Source organism: Pygocentrus nattereri, chromosome 26 (genome assembly GCF_015220715.1).
Source record: "Pygocentrus nattereri isolate fPygNat1 chromosome 26, fPygNat1.pri, whole genome shotgun sequence".
Classification (NCBI taxonomy): Eukaryota; Metazoa; Chordata; class Actinopteri; order Characiformes; family Serrasalmidae; genus Pygocentrus; species Pygocentrus nattereri.
Genome location: NC_051236.1, coordinates 15,323,396 through 15,342,977, shown reverse-complemented (window position 1 = coordinate 15,342,977; position 19,582 = coordinate 15,323,396). Strand labels below are relative to the sequence as shown.

Genomic DNA, 19,582 nt, shown 5'->3' with positions numbered 1-19,582 from the left:
TTGGCAGAAACAATTCCCTTATCTCCTCAGCTTAGCATGAGGCCTCTGATTGGTTGTTTGTGTATGCATAGCTGCGTTTTAATTGGTCAGAGGGGATAAAACCTCTTCCCAATTACGCCTGGCCTTTGCTTCTCATGCTGCTTTCTGTTGCCCGGGCTGCAGGAGAGAGCAGGCGAATACACACATACACAAACATGCACACAAAAACAGGTCTTTGTCCAGGGTAGAGGATGCTCGTTTGAATCACATCTGAGTACTGAGACCTCGCATGTCAACTCATTTAGATCATCCACTAGCCACACAGTCCCAAAGTTAATCCATCACTCAGACACACACTCTGCTCGTACATGCTCATTTATTGTCCACACTCCCCTACTGCGGTTCCCATTTGTTCTGGTTCATGTGGTGGCTGGCTGAAGCACACCCCCACTGGCTGTAGTTATCTTAGCCTTTCATAATCCACCACTGACATGTGCTAGTACTGCTGATGAGGGTGTGTGTGTGTGTGAGATGTTTAGCTGTAAGTCAATGTTGTATGTGAATAAATGAGCTCTGAAAGGAAAGCTCAAGTGCATTCAGTGCTGTCTTGGGCACTTATAGAATGACTAGCTCACATTCTCTCTCTCTCACGCTTGCTGTCTCTTTCTGTCCTTTTTCCCTCTTTTTCTCTTGTGCATGCTCTCTCTCTGTTCTTTTTCTTTCTCGCTTTCTCTTTCTGTCTTTCCCTTTCTCTCTCCCTCTCGTTCTGTCCTTCTGTTTTTCTCTCTCTTTCTCTCTTGCTTGCTATTTCTCTTTCTTTTTCTCTCTGTTGCTGGCTCTCTTTCTCTCTGTGTTCCCATTCTCAGTCGCTTTGACTTTCTGTCCTTTTCCTCTCTTGCTTTCAATCTTTCTCTCGTTTATTCATGCTATCTCCTTTTTTCCTTTGTCTCTTTCTTTCCCTCTTTCTCTCTTCCCCTCTCTCGCTCTTTCCTCTTACTCGTCCTCTTTCACTTGCTCTTTCTCTTTTTACTGTCTCTCTCCCCTTCGCCTCCCTTCCTCTCCTCCCCTCCACCATCCCTTTATTTATGTTCCACCTTTCTACAATTTTTCTTCCCGCTCTTCTGCTTTACGTGACAACTCTCAAGCTCCCTATCAACAAAAGCTTTTGCGGCTGAGCTATCAGCCCGTGTGGAATTGGTTCAGGTGGCAGGGCTGGTTCGCCAGCCGGATGTGCAGAAAACCACACAGCAGGAAGAGCCATCACCACAATTCAGAGATAGGCAAAAATCCGGAGAAAACATCAGCCCAGTGTAATAGCTGGATTTTACAAATGCAATCTTCATAAATTAGAGATTGAGCAAGAGCAGTGGAATTAGTGCCGTCTCTCATTTTTCTCTAAGACTCTGAAGTCTAGAGGTCTAGAGAAGCAACTTACATACTGTAGATTACTGAGTCCTCAGGAGGTCACAGCCGAAACACATTCACATAATGAGGAAAAGTTGTTCAGTGTAGCCGTGGGAGTGTTGCTTGTGTTTATACACTTTTCTCCTCTCTTAACGTAAAAAGCTATTAAAGCTGGACATGTCTGTTGAGAATAGAATGGACAGAGACATTCACTATACGGCCACTTTTCTGGAAGGCTTTCCACAAGATTTTGGAGTGTGTCTGTAGGAGTTTGTATCAATACAGTCAAAAAAAGCATTTGTGAGGCCAGACACCAATGTTAGACGAAAAGGCCTGGCTATGGTGGTTCCATGGCTATGCGCTTGATTTTGTACATCTGTTAGCAATGTGTGTAGCTGAAACAGCTGAACTCAATAATTAGGAGAGGTCTCCTCATACACTATCTAGTTGCTAAAATCTAGGGTAGCTTGAGTCTGTCTGTTTTGGACATACTAGAACATGATGACCAATAGAGATTACATGCGGCATTTCCATCATTATAGCAGTGTACCATTTTGACCTTGTTCGTTGTTTATCGTTTATTTTTTATTTTTTTACGATATAGTGTATTAGGAATAGGAAAAAAAGAGACAAATGTATAGTTAAGTGTAGAATGTTTTCACATATGTCAGAGCTGTTAATTGTTGAGGTGTAAACAAAGTAATTTAGAGTGGTTCAATATGACTGTGAATGGTTCCTTATAGAGAAACATACCGACTGTTTACAGTGATGGTGTTAGAAACCAAAGGTTGTGATGTCTACAATGCGTATGCAGCATATTTATTTACTAAAAAACGAACAGTGACCCTATATCAAATCTATTTAATTTACTTGTTTGTGAAGTGATTTTTTTTTTTTTTATTCAGATTCAGATTCCTTTATTGATCCCAGGGGGAAATTGCAGTTGTTACAGTTGCAGCCACTTATGTAAAAATAAACACTTTACTAATAATTTAAGACATTATAGAGACATTTACAGTATGTACACAAGATTTAAGTACTTATGAGTATAGTAAGGTGGCAGTGATTGTGATAGTAATATGAAACATTACACTATACATGCAGCTTCTTAGTTATCTAATATTTCCTTTGTGCACTATTTTGCCTTGCAGGGCCCTTCTGCTGTAAATGTATTTTGTTTTTTAATTGTTTTATGCCAGAACCTTTTTTCAAAACTACCCTAATACAATGTCTCAGGCATGAGGCAATGTATTTGTTAGCATTTCATGTAACAGCTGTCTGTGGGGGAGCTTTTAGAGGCATTAAACGCTTCAGATGCTGGGTTCCTGTCATCACCGGTGTGAACATTTCATACTCTAAGTTTCACTAGCATGATTTCATGTCACTAATCTGAATGTCGATGTAATTATGCAGAAATTAACAAGGAAAATGGAATTCCACTTTAAAATGTGTCGGTCTGGCAGGTGAAGGAGCTCTACATGGTCTGTGTTTTTCTAGAGACCATAAGCAAGAAAATAAATGACAGAAAAGGAAAAGAACAGGGGCTGTGTGTGCAATAGGTGTGTTTCTCCCTTTCTGTCTGAGCAAAAGATTTGTGTCAAATGTATTGTGTGTGCACACACGTGGGTGTGGGTGGGTGTGTGTGTGTGTGTGTGTGTGTGTAGAGGTGTGAATTCTTTGCTCGGTGAACTCTTTGGCTCGCCATGTTTATGCTGGCATTTACCCAGACGCTTACACCACCCCCTACACTCACCACTGCAGCTGTGTGGGGGAGAATGGAGGGGGGATGAAGGGATGAGGAGAGGGAGGATACCCCCTGTGGAGATGAGTGCTGCGCCTGTGTGTGCGCGTTCGGGTCTTATCTGTGAGAAGCAGAACCTGCACTGGAGGGCCAGAGGGTGAGCAGGCGAGGAGAAGAGAGGGATGGGTGAGGGAGGTATGGATGTCATATATCAATCTCCTCACACTGGCTGAATCTCTGAGGAGTTTGACTCCTCTTTCTCCCTCACCTATCCCTTTGCCATTCTTTCTTTCCACTGCTTTCTGTATCAGAATTAGAATCTTTTATTATTAAGTGCAGGATGTATGAGGAATGTACAAGAGCCAACAAAGTTCATTAAGATTAACAGGAGGCCTGTATCAAGGCTGTGAGATGTGAGTGTGAAGCTGTATTCTGATGTTTTCCATGTTTCCAGTCATGATATGACATCAGGATGTACAAATGTATTATTCTTTTTAGTAATAGTAGTAGTAGTTGTAAGTAGTAGTTGTAGTTGTAGTAGTAATATCATTTTTTGCACCCTTTAAGGTTAATAAATGATGAACCTTAAAACACTAAACACAGTGAAACTTTCTGTTCTTCTTTCTATTCTGTTCTTCAATTCAAATGTTAAGTGTGGCTAGCAGTGCAGTAGCTTCTCCATATTCCTGCATCTACAGGGTTTTCAGGTGGTGAAAAAGCTGCTGGTGTCTTTAGCTGCATAGTGAATTTGTAGTTCTGATATCCATTTTGAGCCCCTAGGCTATATACAATATAAATATTGAAGCTTTCAGTTGAGTGAGGCCTCTGCACACCAGACGCATCGCGCCACACTGCTAGGCATTGTATAGCATCACGTAGCAAATACAGTGCAAAGCGCAGCTGCACCACATAGAATGTGTGCTGTGAGAACACCAATAAACATCAAACTCAGGTTCAGTTTTACACTCTACTTGTATACATTCAACAAAATAAAACGTTTAGGGTATAACATTTGACCTCTGTTAACTCTTCCCTACCTCAGTGTTTTTTGAACTGAATGATTTGAGGTTTAAAAAGTTTGGGGGAGTAACTTTAGCTGAGGTAACTTACCATTAGCCTCAGACTGTTCATCTAAAAGACTAACTGCTAAATTTCACACCACATCTGATCTACTGTGGCTTTCTGTGGTCTCGATAGGACTTCAGTCTAAAGTGCTAGCAGCACAATGCTGAGTAGCATCCTGTGACGCACTGAGAAATTGAACATGCTCAGAATCACCAAGCATTGTGTCCAGCGTGGCCTTTAAAAGAAGAAAAATACAGAGCTTGTATAAAGTAATGGTGGTGGAAAATTCTCAGCACAGCAGTGACACTGACATGGTAGTTTGTGGCGCTGGTGTATCAGTCAGCAGTCTTAATGAATAAGGTGGATGGTGGCTGTTAAACGAATGGGCTACAGTCAGTGATTGTAAACCGACGAAGTGCATTTATATGGTAAGTGTACCTCAAAATGGCTGGTTAGTTTGCGTGTTTCATGTTGTTTTTCTAATTTTGTACACCCCCTGTATGTGTACACACACATGAGCAGTGAATATGTTGTTATTTTTAACACATATGCAACTCTTCACAGAGAGATGTGGGGAAGATATTTCAGAAGATATTATCTTTTTTCCTCACTGATCCTACTGCTAGATTTCTAACACTCAATCCTTTTCTCATTTGTAACCATTATATCTAAGCCTCTTTTAACAATAGAGCACTCACTGATTTCCTCTTCTGATTTGTCTTATTGTAGCAAATTAAGCAATTGATCAAAACGACGGGAGAGAGCATCTTCTGTCTGATGCATGCTCTCTCTCTCACTCTGTCTCTATCACTTGCTTCTTGCTCATTCTCTGTCTCATTCACTTTTCTCTCACCCCCCTCCCTTCAGCGCTGAAACTTGAGTTGCTTTAATTTGGCGGAAAAAAGCTGTAAAAGGGAGAAAGAACAGAGATAAGGGGTAAAGGGACGAAAGAGCAAGAGAGCAGATTGCCCGGTTGTCATGGTGATGCAGCGCTTCAGCCCTGTCTTCTCCGGTCCCGCGGGAATCCCCCATAATTCTGTGCTTTTCGAGCGCCCAGAAGTACGGAGGAGGAGAGGCCAGTCACCCTCCCTCTAATGGAGTCCAGATGTGCATGTGGGGGAGAAGGAGAGAAAAAACAACGAGTAAAGTCATCCTGGCAATAACAAGTGGGAGATTACATTATGGGAGTGACGCCATTTATTTTCCAAATGTTCTGGAAGAGGGGTGGACTGCACCGAGGGTGGAGGGGGTGGGTGAGCAAGTGAAGTGGGGAGTACAGGAAGAGGAGGAGGAAGGGAAACGAAGGAGTGTGATGGTTAAGAAACAGCTCAGCTCCACGCCAGCTGGAGCATGACCACTCTAACAAGCGCGAGGGAGCAGGCAGAGTCGGAGAGGAGAAGGGGAAAGGGAGGCATTGGGCAGCGCAGTCGCAGTTCTCTGGCCAGTTGGCTAACAAGCCAACCATGACAGCTCACTGGACCTGCAGAATGTGAGAGTTCGCAGAACACTAACTTCTTTCTAAAATGTTTCAAATTCTACCCCGACGGGCACAGTGGACTTCAGTGTTCTGTTCTAGATGTAATTATCTGAGAAAGTGAGTAAATAAAATCTTGGGGTGCCACAGAGATGTCCAGTGTGTCCAAATCCACTTCCCAGGAGGACGGAAACAACGCTCACAATTCCAGCTCTCTGTGATTTGTTAATATGGTATAATGTACAAATATAAGCACAGTATATGGTGGACTGAAGCAGTCATGCTCAAATGTTTCAGATTCTGCAACAATGGACTCCAGTGTTCACTTCTAGATCAGGGGGCATTCAGTTCTGGTCTGGAGAGCTGCAGTGTTGCACAGCTTACCACAGCTTTTGATTTTTATGCTGAAATAAACCTGATTTGTGTTTTTTGAGCAGAGAAATAAACAAACTGTGGTGGACTGCAGCTGTCCTGTGCTGGAGTGAAAGACAAGTTTGTCGCATGCATAGCCTTGCTCTGAAAAGATGCTCTGAATCTAATAATCCACTAAAGTGCATTAATAAAAGCCTGGTGTGCCACAGGGGTGTCCAATGAGTCCATTTCCATTTGCCAGAAACCAGGAGGTCAGAATCAGTAGAACACAAATTACTTTTTAGAGCAGGGCTGCCCAAAGTGTGGTTCAGAGGCCTGCCAGAAAGTTATCCTAACCCTTCACCCACACTCAATGTACTTTAGCAACAAAATATAGTGTAATATTATAAAATCTTTTCTGTATTTTATAAAATTTAGTACTTTTTGAATCTCAAAAAGCTTACTTATCATCTTTGTTCATATGATCTTTTGTCTTTTTGGCTCTTGACTTAGCATAAACCTTGTACTGTGGCCTCCAAAAACAAAGCATTTGGGCATCCTTGTTTTAGAGGACTCGAAATCCTGTTAGACCACCCCTCACAATCCATTCCAGTGTTCAGCTCTAGATACAAGAACCACCGAAAGTGAGTAAATCAAGGCCCAGGGTGCCACAGGGTTGTCTCAGGCATCCATTTCTGTTTGCCAGAAACCAGGAGGATGGAGCCTGCAGTCACACTTCCAGCTCTCTCTAATCCGTCTCTGTGGTGCTGTGACTGTGAAAAAACGGAATACGTGGCAGTCTGACGGCCCAGTCGTACCTAAATCAGACGTGGGCGTCGGAGGATTTCAGCCAGAGCCGATCTGAACCCGTGCTGCGGAAGCAGCTGTTCTGCCGTATCTCTTTATTTTTAGCCATGTCGTTCATTTTGATCTCCTTTATATTTTCTCGCTCACGTCCTTTCTCATCTCACACTGCCACTCTCAGAGGAGAAATTCTCTCATCTGCCTACCTTCTTTCCTGAAAATATACACAGAGAGAGAGAGAGAGAGAGAGAAAAGGGAGAAGAGAAATGTACGAGTAAGGAGTGGTGAAGCGAAGAGTTGCGGAGGAGGTAGAATAAGAAGCGGATGAGGAGCGTGTGGGAGGGTCAGGACAGCTGGATCATAAAGGGAGACACTGGCCAAAGAAAGTCTGAGATGTGGTCACACCCCTGTAAGAGAGGTTACATAACTTGGTGTCATCTCGTCCCTTGTATCTATAATTCCTTGTGCCTGCCGTGGCTTTCTGAGCATCATCTGAGTGATTTATTAATGTGGGCTCTCAGTAAGATGAATCTCTCCCTCTCTGTCTCCCTCTCTGTCTCCCTCTCTGTCTCCCTCTCTGTCTCCCTCTCTGTCTCCCTCTCTGTCTCCCTCTCTGTCTCCCTCTCTGTCTCCCTCTCTCTCTCCTCACCTTTTCTTCTATTATCAAATCAGTTCATGCTAATTCCTCTGAATCTTTGTCCTGCCCTTGTCTTTTGTAGTAGCTTGTTTCTCTTCCCTCTTTCCAAAATTAGTGTTTCCGTTTATTTTTTTTCCTTCTCATTCTTTTTTCAACCACTCATGTTTTCTCTCTCTTTCTCCTCTCTCTCACACTCTTTTTCTCTCTGTGAGATGTAATATTCATTGCTGGGATGCATTAGGCAGCTGGAAGTGAAGATCTAATCCACTTTGAATAATTAAACCAGAGGATGGGAGACTGTCAGACATCCTGCCAAACCAGAGAGGGAGAGACAGAGAGAGAGATATGGTGCCGCTCCAGCTGAAGTACTATGTCAGTGTAATTGCCCTGAGTCTCTCGCTACCTCTCTCTCTTGCTCACTTGGGGTGTCTCTCTCTCTTCCTCCTGGCTCTCCCCTAGTTCCTCATTGTTCATCACACTTTATCTCACATTTGTCTCTCCGCTGTATATATGTTGCCTCATGGTTATGATATTCCTATAAAGTGTAGTCTAAGATTGGTCATTCATTTTCACCCAGACAGGAGTGTTTCACTCTGAATTATTCATTTCCTGATTGCATAATGAGCCTTTAACATTTAAATGATGTTATTAGATTAGTCGAGTCATAATGATTCAAGTTGGATGGGCGAATAGAAAAATACATCTTATTTGCTCCATTAAGCTTATTCAGACATATCAGTTTTAATCTTTGGTTCATCATATGAGACTTTGCGCTGTGATTATTCTCATCAGAAAATGTGGATTGTTGTTATTTTCGAAGGAAAAGCGCGTCATGCATTACGCACAGGTGTAATTACTGCAGTCAACTCTGATGTCGAGGTAAAATAATGAGCGGTAAAAGTGAAGCAATATATAATCTACATATTGTGGATATGCTGGCTTGTCTATTTTAAACGTCATTTTTAAACTAATTACATATTTAGTTAAATACTTAATTATATTTACATTTGTATTTGGTTTGAGCCCACTTTACTGACTTTTCTCATTTGTTTTCATGTCAACAACTAGCAGAAGTATTCATTTTTAGCATTGTTTTAATCAAATTCAAATTATAGTAAAGTACAAAGGTTGTATAAAATAACACCAGGTAACTTGCTTATGAAAATTAGCCATTTTATTGGGTGCACCTATCATATGGGTGCCAGTTGTGTTTTGGTCACAGCAGTGCTGCTGCGGTAGCTACATAGGTAGCACATAAATGATATGCAGTTAAACAAGTCCAGTAGACGTCCTTCTCATATTCACATAGCATTGGAATTCTGCTAATTCTGACCAGGGTTGAACAGATACTTTTCAAGATTCACAATGAAGAAGTTTTTTGTGTGTATAAGATTGTTTTAATCCCCATCTTAGTGCCTGAAATATAGGACAGTTTAAAGAAGACTCACAATTATAAAAATTTTTTGCACAGATTTATCAAAAACCAGATATGGAAATAATAAATTAGTTTTCTTGTGCTGAGATGTTCTATTCTACCTTCCAGCATAAATTTGCCAAATTTGACGCACTCTTTTCACTAATGTTTATTTTGATATAGTTTTATTTATGTAGGGTTGACGGCTCATCTAGTGCATAATGTTAATTGTTTTGCCTCTATTTACCAGACTGGTACAATGAACACCTCCATCTGTTACAGTTAGTCTTGGCTGTGGGGTGTCATTGTTGTTTGTGCACTCAAAACCTTTCAGATGAATTGTGGATGTTAATGTTGGAAATAAAGTTTCATTTATAGCAGAGTTTTGTAGGTTGCTTGTGTAAAGCATTGATTCAAAACTCTTAAAAAAAATCATTAAGTGGAAACCAAAATCTGGTGGGCTGAGCCCCGTTCTCCTTAAAATCAAATTACACCCTGCTTTTATTATTACTGCGCCTTCTAAGAGTTACCTGGAAATGTCAGTATATACATGCGCAGGCTGGACTGATATTGGCCTATTCACTCATCCGTACCTGGCCCAGTCAATAAGGGACGATATGGGATTAATTGTAGCAGATGATTTGACATCCCTGAAATGTCAGTAATGACTGATCACCACTGCTGTAAGGAGCGTGTGTGTGTGTGTGTGTGTGTGTGTGTGTGTGAGAGAGAGAGAGAGGGAGAGAGCGAGCGAGTGAGCGAGCTCTTTTACACTGTACCATAAGTTGGCTGCCTGTCAGGTTATTTCCATCGTACACATGCTCTTCTCACGCTTACTCGTTTCCTCAATTTCTTTCTATCCATCAAAGTATCTCCCTCTCTCGTGCTTGCTCGCTCGCTCGCTCTCCCTCTTGCAATCTCTCTCGAGCACAGAGCACCTTGTTGCCTAATGAGCTTACCTAAGCTATTCCACCAAATGGAATATGCCAGAAATAACATGAAAAGGGATGGAGGGAGGAAAAAGAGTGAGGGATTTATTTATTTATTTCTTTACCCACATCCACTCTTCTTCCATTACTGCCAGTTTGGCTGACAGCTAGCTGAGGCGTCAGCTCTGAGGTGAATCGGCGTGTCTTGGAGGATGTGGCAGATCTATTTGGTGCTCAATGGAGCACACCCACACCACCATTCTCTTACTTTTCTAAATATTCCCTCTGTCTTATGGCTTTGGCTGATTAGCCAGGATAAACAGGTTCATTTCCTTCACGCGGCTTAAAGCAATGGCACGGCCAGGATTTCACGGCGTTTTCCCTTTACCCGAGCTATAGTCAATCAGCTTAGATGTGTTTAATGTCTGATGCTTTCTTCTTTAGTTTTGCAGTAGGCCTGTGAGGCTGAAGTAGTTAGCAGTTGATGGAAGTTAGACAAAAAAGAACCAGAAGTGCCATTTTGAAAAAAAAAACTATAAATTAAACTGTGGATGCAGTGATTTTTATTCAGTGTTTTACAGAGTGCACTGCCATAATCCAATTAAGCGGCATGAATTATGCTGTCTTTATAATGAATCATGCAGCTAGTAAGTGTTCTTGAAAGCTACAGTATGTAAGATTTTTGTGGATATTGAAAGAAGTAGTGTTATTGAGTCAGGAGGAGAAAAACAGACTGAGATGATGTGCGTGTTGCCCTGTAAAGCCTGTAATTGTCATTTAAAAGTCAAGAGGCGTTGGGTCTGATTTTCGGGAGTTTTCAGAGCATGTCATACATCATTACATACTAATATCAGACACACAGATCTGCCACTGTGTTTAGGTGTCATGTGAAATTAACATTATACAGATGAAGATATGATGGAAGATAATTCACTCACATCCTCAGCAGACATTTATTTCTCTTTGAATACTCTGTTAAAACGCTCGCAATCATCTGATTCATCCACTTGGAGAAGAGTTCGACAATCGACGTAACAAAATGTTTTTCCACATGTTGCATGCAATTACACATTTCCACCAGAGAGGTCTCCAAGTCCCCAAATCTTACATAGTGTAGCTTTAAGTACTGACTGTCTACAGTATGCTCAGAGAAGCATATTGACCTAATTACAATAGCAAGAAATATATTACCATCCCTTGTTAGCAAACCGCACACCTAAATCATTGCACACATGCCTCAAACCATGTTGATTTATTAATTAATTTTAATTAGACTTGCTGGGGTTTCTGATACTGTGTGGCATACTATTATTTATATATATAAAAATACTGACAAAATTCAGGCCTCAAGCTGCTACAACTTTTTTTTTTTTTTTTTTTGTACGCTAAGCCTTTGTCCATTTTATGGATTATTGTTTGTCATACTGTGTCAGAAAGTGCATGTGCAAGTCTGTTTGAGATCAAGGTTTAAGGCATGTGTGTGATGATTTATTTAACATGTCTTGGCTGATCCACTACATATGAGGTGAAAAATTGTATAAATTAGATTCTTCACAGAACTATGCCTTTAAACCCTGTCTAGTCCAAAACACTGTGCTCTTCCAGCCCTCTGGCTTTATCTCTGTCAGGCTCCCTGTTAGCTTCAGCACTCATGGTGGTCGTTTGCGGATCCGCAGGCCTCTTTGATAGTCGCGGGCTTTGATTTTGTGTTTGCTGCTTTTTTTTGCCCTCTCGCCCTCTCAGTCTTATCTGAGCGCTCCACGACGCTGCTGACATTAATTATGGATTAATCTGCTCTCTCTGAGCCTACACTGGCCAGGCAACTCATTACCAGTATTTTTTTTTCTTTCTTTTTTTTTGTTTTTGTTTGGGCAAGCTTCGTATTTTTGTTGTTTATTTCGTTTATTAATTGTCTTATTTATTTGTTTACTTGTGTGCTGTCTGCCAGCATTCCATCATAACTTTTTAGGCTTTTTTTTTTTTTTAAATTGTTGTTTTGTTGTTGTAATTGCCTGACTTTGGCAGCAGCTGCTGCACCGTAGTCCATCAAAACCACCTGATTGTGCGATAGGCTAACTTGTTAGTTTGCAGCCAAACCACTCAGCTTTTTAGATGACTTTGAGCTGACTCTTATGGCTCATATGACATGCGGAGCTCAGACGTTTCCATCAGCTTTCTCATCCAGACTCTGTCCAGCTTTTACCACGTCAACCCAGGGCATGACTGCTGACCGCCTAGTGATGTGGTTAACCTTGGAGCCTGGAGAAAGAGGGAGCATTTGCCCCACATATATACACACACATGCTTGCCGAACCAGCTGGGTTGACACAAAAAATGCCCTCAGTTTGAACATGAAATGGAAGTGCTGAACAGAGCTCTCAGAAAAATGACCTTGTGGAAGATGAAAGGAATTCCTCTGGTTTGAGGTATGGTTGCAGGCTGGTCTGCAGGCTGTTCTTCTAATGGGAGCCATATCCTATTTAGACACCTGTCATAACCAAGCCAGGCCTACTTTTTTTTCCTCTTTTCTGCTGTTCCTTCTTGATTCGCTGTTTTAGAATGACTGTAGGCTTCCAGAATACAATGCTGCCTCATCATGGGCTGATTTGTAAGGCTGTCTCTGAAAAAGGATTTTCTTGAGCAGCTAAAAGGCCCAATTTTTTGACCAAACGTGATCAGTCATCCCCACATTGGTTAATTAATTAGGATAGATACTAGTCATGGTTGGCTAAAATTTAGCATGAAAATGCTTCTATAACTTTCTGAACGGGTGGGGAGGAAAGATGCCGGGGGCAGGTGTAAAGGCAGAGAGCGGATGTTTATTTCAAACACAAATTGAATGGCTTTTCAGCCTATACCATCAAGGTCCTACTCGCGGGGACTGTTCAGTTTGGCTTGGCTCACTCTCGTGGCTTGCATGGGTCTCCTTCTCTCTTGAAGCTCTGCCGCCTACTGAAGGAAGAGATGACTAAGTAGGCTGGCAGAAACAAGGCACAGGCGCGTATCGCCTGCTGGTTCAGCCGGACCGGCTTCTTCATCCTGCATTCAATGCTGGGCCACGCCCCCTTCTCCACAGCGTCAGACCTTTTAACCTCAACCTGAATAAATAGAGCTATTTTACTTTGTTAATTTATGACGCCTCATCTCACTTTATCACACGCATTTGCACTGAGTTTCTAATTTCTTTTCTCTTTACCTTTTTTATTGTTCACTTTAAAAAAGCACACTTGTATTTACTAGTTAAATTAAATTCATTTTACTAGGTTAAGCTATGATATGACTCTTATCTAGATTCTAATAAATTCTTGAAGTATCTCCAGGTATTTTGGCTTCCACTGTTTGCAGCTTTTTTAAAGCGCTCTGGAACAGAGCGACTGTTAACGGGCTAAATATAAATGTTCTTAGTCATATAAAACAAACCGTGCTTAAGCATAATTTACAAGACAAAAATTGTGGGTGGGGAGAAAACAGTGTAGTGTTGACGCAGAAAACGACATGGGTGGAAAAAAATGCTTCAAGCACAAGGGCTCTTTTGTTAACATGCAGCAGGGGAGACCCCCAGTCAGTACTAACAAATATAGTGGGGCAGCCGGCAGGTCACTTCTAGCCCTACACAGTCCGCTCATAATAGCTGCTACAGACTGCCTCAGCACAAAGCAACACATAAACACACTAAATGTCCACAGCACAGCTATTCATGAGATAGAACTCTCTCATCACTGCATGGCGGTACCTCTGGTTCTCCGCATGGCCATGCCTCCCGCCCATCTACATCCAAACAAGCTGGTAGTTAGATGCTACAACAATATATAACCCCCACATCGATAGAAAATGCTCTGGAAAGAGAATGCATTATGAGTTCTGTTTCACGTTGTTAAGTGGGGCATCATATTTAAAGCTGCCCCACACCGACTCGTATACAGTAAAATATAACAGCACTTAAACTTATACAGAGACTACAAAATATTAGTGTAATATGTTTCTAAATATAAACAAACGAATGAATGCAATTAGTCACATGACATTTCAGAACCAAGTGTAGTTTGAAAGCGCTTTTAATTTGGCTTAATGAGTGTATTATTGTAGAATTCCTGCATGATTTCTGTGTTGCTGAGTGCTAAACCTGTGATAAGTCGCTCTAACTTTGATTGCACGGATCGTGTTTTCTATTGAGAAAGATGTTTAATTGATAGTGCAGGCATAATGATTCTTTCTTTCTCTTAAAATCAGGTTGCATTGTTTTAGTATAGGTAGCGGTTTGTTTCATTATGTTAGTTTTCATTTTGTCTGTTTGCTCTTTGTAATCCACTGTCTGCCATTACTCACACTGTAAGCCAATCACCAAACAAGCAGATGACTGCCTAAGCCAATGAGCAAACACACAGATGACAGAGTAAGCTGATCAACAAACAGTCAGATATTCAGCGGTTTGAAGGAAACTGTTATTGGGACATATAACAGCTTAATAACAGAATGAACTGGACATGCTTGGGTGTGGGTATGTAGGGGGTGATGCATTTCATTACAGCAGAGCTTTTTATTGCAGTGAGATGAGCCAAGTTTCCATCTCCTTCCTTGCTTTATTGCTGTCCTCAGAAAGTATCTCTTGGCTGACTCTCTGTCTTTTATACACACACACACGCACACACAAACACACACTCTCTCAGAGTGATGTTTATGGAATGGGAACATGTCCTCCCACGCCTTATGAACTGTTTTGTGTTTCTGCCTGTGCTGGCCACACGCACGGTCACACGCTGAATAGTCGACTCATGGCATGAGCAGTCTAATGATGTCACTTGGACAGCTTTCGTCAGTCTTCTACACCCTGTTCCTGCCTCCTTAATCTCACCCCCCCCTTCTCTCTCTTTCTCTCTTTCTCTCCCTCTCTCTCTCTCTCTCTCTCTCTCTCTCTCTCTCTCACACACACACATACACATTTGTTTTTGTACCTTTTCTGGACACGAAGGTCATACCCATGTCTTAACTCAAATATATACATAGATATTTCATGATCCTAGAAATACTAAGTCAGTAAGTACATTTTATTTCTTTATTTATATTTCTGTAGCACATAAAACCAAAATGCTTTACAGTTAAGGAACAAGTTTGTCCCATCATCAGTTCACTTACAGCAGTGCCACTTACACATTGCCACGATTGCATACAGTCCTCACTCTGCACAACGCATTCAACAGTTACAAAAAGCCAGTCAATAAAACTGTTTTAAGGTTGAATCAATCTCTGAGCAACATCAAAACCACAATCTCCTTTTAGTTTAAGCTGAGAACATAGAGTAGTCAGAAGCAGTTGAGAAGCTGACCGCAGAGAAGCATGTAGACAAAGCATATGCAGTGTATGTAGGTGTAAATCGCTTTGAATGTTACGTTATAATGGATTCTGTAGTGACATACTTGCAAACTCCCGGTTTTTAATGATCATGCTGTTCACATGAATTGTGTATTTTTAGGAAGAGGGGTGAGGGGGTGGGGGTATACGGTCAGCAGGGAATTCTGAGACCGAATCCCTCCTCTCCTCCAAACACAACACAGCAGCAGTTCAGCCATTATAAAATCTTTATAGGCCCGTCAGAACTCATGTAACATTGTCAACATGTGAAAAGAGAGCCAGGTTTTGTGAGGGGTGTATTTGGTTTCATTTTTGCAAATTCAATCAATGGCTTTTGTGTTTCTGTGGACTTTCATAACCACTAGAAGAGCTAAACTACAGTCTACAAATTACATTGCAGGTGGCAATCATCAGGCACTTGCACTCCAAGCACTTGTTTTCTTTGTACCAGGTGATAATCAGGGTGCTTTTTAGGTTGTAAACAAGCAAGAGACATTTTGATCAAGATACGGCAGATTACAGTAATCTAATCAGGATGTAACAAAAGCAAGAACCACAAACTTAACCCTAATCTTAACCTTGGTAACTAAAATCAAATTTCTTTACCCTTTCAATTAAAAAAAAATCTGGAGCTTTTGTAAAAGCACCTTTAGACCAGCAGAATGATTCTGACAAGTTATGCCCCCTTTTTTGGTTTTCTTCACAAAATAAACACATTTTTGTCTTGTAAATATATGAAAACCTACACACACGCGCACACAGAGCACCGAATTGGGGCAGGTAGATGGATCCTCTCCAGATGGGTTTGGAAAGAGTGTCCAGCTCCACCCAGCTCTAACTGAGTCTACTGTCATGTGGCTCCAATCTGCAGTGTTAATCAGTGCACAATGCGGCTGCTTCATTTCAGCTTAATTCCACAGGGAGGAGGAGAGGGAGAAGGAGAATAGCCCTCTTCTTTTGCCCCCTCAAAGACACACTGTTTCTTTCTGAATGCATGCACATGCGATGCATGCCAGTTGTTTGTGTTGTGTAAAAATAAACAGTGATATGAAATTGTTTTGCTAGAGACTGTGGGTTTGTACTTGTGTTATCTGCAGTCCTGGCATTTCAGCTGCAGTTAATCTAGCAGCTTTTCCATAAAAACATGCTTAAACTAGCTGCATGTAGAATTTGAGTCCACCGCCTGTTACACAATTAATAGAAGGATTTTGTGCAAAGCTGAGAGACAAACTTAAGATAGTAGCGGGTCTGAAAGTACAGTATTTAAGACCATAAAATAGTGATTGCAAAAATACATGACAAAATTTACATAGAAAAACTAAAATGATTTTATTCTTGCATTAGGTGTGTATGTATGTTACCTGATTTGTTTTGGTTTGACTAGCTTTAATGTTCCTGAAGTATACAATGTGCAGTAGTATTATATATGAAAATACAGGCAGTCGAGAAGAATCGTTCACATGTGCTTGTTATGCGCTGATGTTTAAGCTAACAGTGTACTTCAAACATTGAAATACATGAAATGGAACTACCACCAAATGCTGTATATGTAAATATACTGTACATCTCAGCACTATCAAAGTCTCTTTGCATTGACATAGACAGGAGTCTGACTCCATGTGTACCAGTCATACTCAGAGGGAGGTCTCAGACCAAAAGAAACTGTGATTATAAGTTCTGTTAAGCACGTGGTGCACGACGCAACAAGTTAATTCACACATCATAATTTGGCCAAAAAGACAGGTTTAGCTTTGAAACTTCATTTTCATTGCAGGCTTACTGCTGGCTTTGGCAACATTTTGATATGGGTATCCTGTCTATTCACTTAGAGGACAAAACAAAACAAGATGGTTATTCCAGAAAGTCAATAAAATATGCCACACAGTTTATTAAGTAAACTTCAGCCATGATTTAAAACCCATGGAGTTCTTGTGGGGCTATGTTGGGAAGTGTGTGGAAAAGAAATATCCAACCACTATGGATGAACAGCAGTGAAGAATCACTTCTAAAATCTTTGTCTTCAAGAATAGATAACCTACAAAATGATACAGTTTAAACTGTTAGTGTGTATATTTCCTGTTTTACCTTCTCTTGGTGTCAGTAATCTTTACAAAATACAAACTTGGAGCAATTATTATAGTGTTTAGAGCCTTTTTATAGCTGCTCTAGTCTTGAAGATGATCTCATTAGCCATATTTTCCTGAAGTTATTTTCTTTTTGAAATGATTTAAAGAAACTGCTTCCATGTCCTTCAGTACAGTCACCAGACCATCCATACTTTTCCCACTGTGTAGCCCCACAACATCTCTGAATCGTTCCTGAATTTAATTTAATGTACTGTGTGGCATCTTGCATTACCTTGTTGAAATATCCATCATTTGTTGTTTTCTCATTCAAGTGAATAGACAGGATAAACATGAAAATAGCTGCTAAATATCAAAAGATGATTTATGTACATGGATGTGTTTCTTATGGACTGCCAGTGTATAAATATTGGACTCAGTAACGGTAGATACCTAACGTTGTGAGAGCTTATGAGTAATGAACCTTTCTTTCTTTGACTCTGTCTCTCTTTTGTCTCTCAGGATTGTCCTCAGATTCTGCCATCAACTCAGATCTATATCCCAGTTGGTGTAACGAAGCCCATCACTTTGGCTGCCCGCAACCTTCCTCAGCCGCAGTCAGGCCAGAGGAACTACGAGTGCATCTTCCACATCCAGGGGGAAACCCACAGTGTGACAGCCCTGCGCTTCAACAGCTCCAGCATCCAGTGCCAGAAAACCACCGTGAGTACACACGCACATGCACACTCAAACTTCTGGCACATCATCCATCATACTCCTTACTAGAGGGAAGCGGTGATGTTCTTTCCTACCAAACAATGTGTTCCCCTTCTTCCTTCACATTTTCATGCTCAGTAAAGCACATCCGCACACACACACACTCGCATGCCTCCTTCTGCATTTACCCACCAAACAGCATGCTGCATGCTTATGTGGGTGTGTACGTGCAATGATGTGCTTGTGTTGAAAGTGTGTACGTGTGTGTGGACCTAAGAGTCTGTGGAGAATCATTGTATATCAGTAGTGTAAACAGGAGAATGCTAATCCACGGCTAAGCCCCTGTCTTCAGAGTCTGTGTTTATATATGAGAGAGAGAGAGAGAGAGATAGAGGTAATCAAGTTTTAGTATATTTATTCTATTTTACTTTGTAGTATATTTATTAATATATTGTTCTGCAGACAGACGTACAGCTCGCCCTGCCTGAACTGACACCGGGCAGGTTGGGTCCATGGGTTAATGTAGTTTAGGCTACATTCTTGTTGTCCCATTTGAATGTTGCAGCAGACATTGAGATAAATCAGTCTAGGCAATTTCCAAACTTGAACCGTCTAGTTCTGTTAAGCCTGTGCCCACTGTTTAGTAGCAAATCAACTTCAGTGGTTAAATCTCATGATTTCACCCAGATTGTGAACTTTGTTCCATGGTGGTCATGAGTCAACACCAAAAAAATAAAAATAAATAATAATTCAGACAACCCTTATGACATCCACACTATACACCCCCCCCCCCCCCAATGTCTGCTCCTGTGGTTCGTGGCATCTGCTTTGTGTCCGCTCTGACACCCTTCAGCCTTGTAATCATGAGTTAGTGTGCAGGAAGCAGCAAGGGTGCATGGGAAAGCCGTGTCTGTTTGGACTGCATTGAGCTGAGTGAATACATCTGGAAGCTTAACCACAGAGAGTGGATCTCACCCTTAGTGTTTATGGGAAATGTAGTTTTATAGTGTTGTTTTTAAACCTTACTAAATCAGAATGAGAAAAGTGAATTGAGTGAATATAGTTGGAAACTCAAACCAGAAATTGAAAAACTCACCCTTGATGCTTATGGGAAATGTAGTTTTATAGTGTTCTTTTAAAAGTTTACTTAGAATGAAAAAAAAAACGAGAATGAGGAAAGTCTCAGCAAATACAGTTGGAAAGACAAGAAAGGGAGGAACTCGTGGGAAATAGCAAATTTAAAAGTGTTTTTTTGAAAGCTCACTGAAACAGAATGAGAGAAGACTAATGTGAATGCTGCCTCTGCACTGTCACCTTACTAGAGATAATGGAATTTGTGCAGTCCATCACCTATTCTCAGTCTAATAGAAGATAGAAAGACAGAAATTGGGCTGAGAGAAAGCAAAAAGGATGAGAGGAAGGAGTAACAGAATTCTCCTGTCCACCTGGGCATTGTGAGTGTGTGAGTGTGTGAGTGTGTGAGCAAGCTTGTGCGTGTGTGTCATAGGGAGAAGTAGAGGTCCCTGATGAGAACCAATTAGAAGAGACATGGAGAAAAACGATGATGAATTACAGAGAGAGAAGGAGGGAGGGAGAGTTCTGGCAAAGAAAAAGGATGAGCGAAGGAGGGAGAGAGCTGAAGGAGGGAGGGGGAG

General features: G+C 41.2%; 1 protein-coding gene across 1 annotated transcript in view; it reads left to right on the top strand.

The window, feature by feature from the left end:
* Positions 1 to 19,582, top strand: part of plxna1b (plexin A1b) — a 203,770-nt gene that overhangs the window by 133,171 nt on the left and 51,017 nt on the right. Inside the window, exon 10 of the mRNA XM_037534937.1 lies at positions 17,733 to 17,933. Coding sequence (XP_037390834.1) covers positions 17,733 to 17,933 — 201 coding nt within the window. The remainder of the gene's footprint in view (positions 1 to 17,732; positions 17,934 to 19,582) is intronic.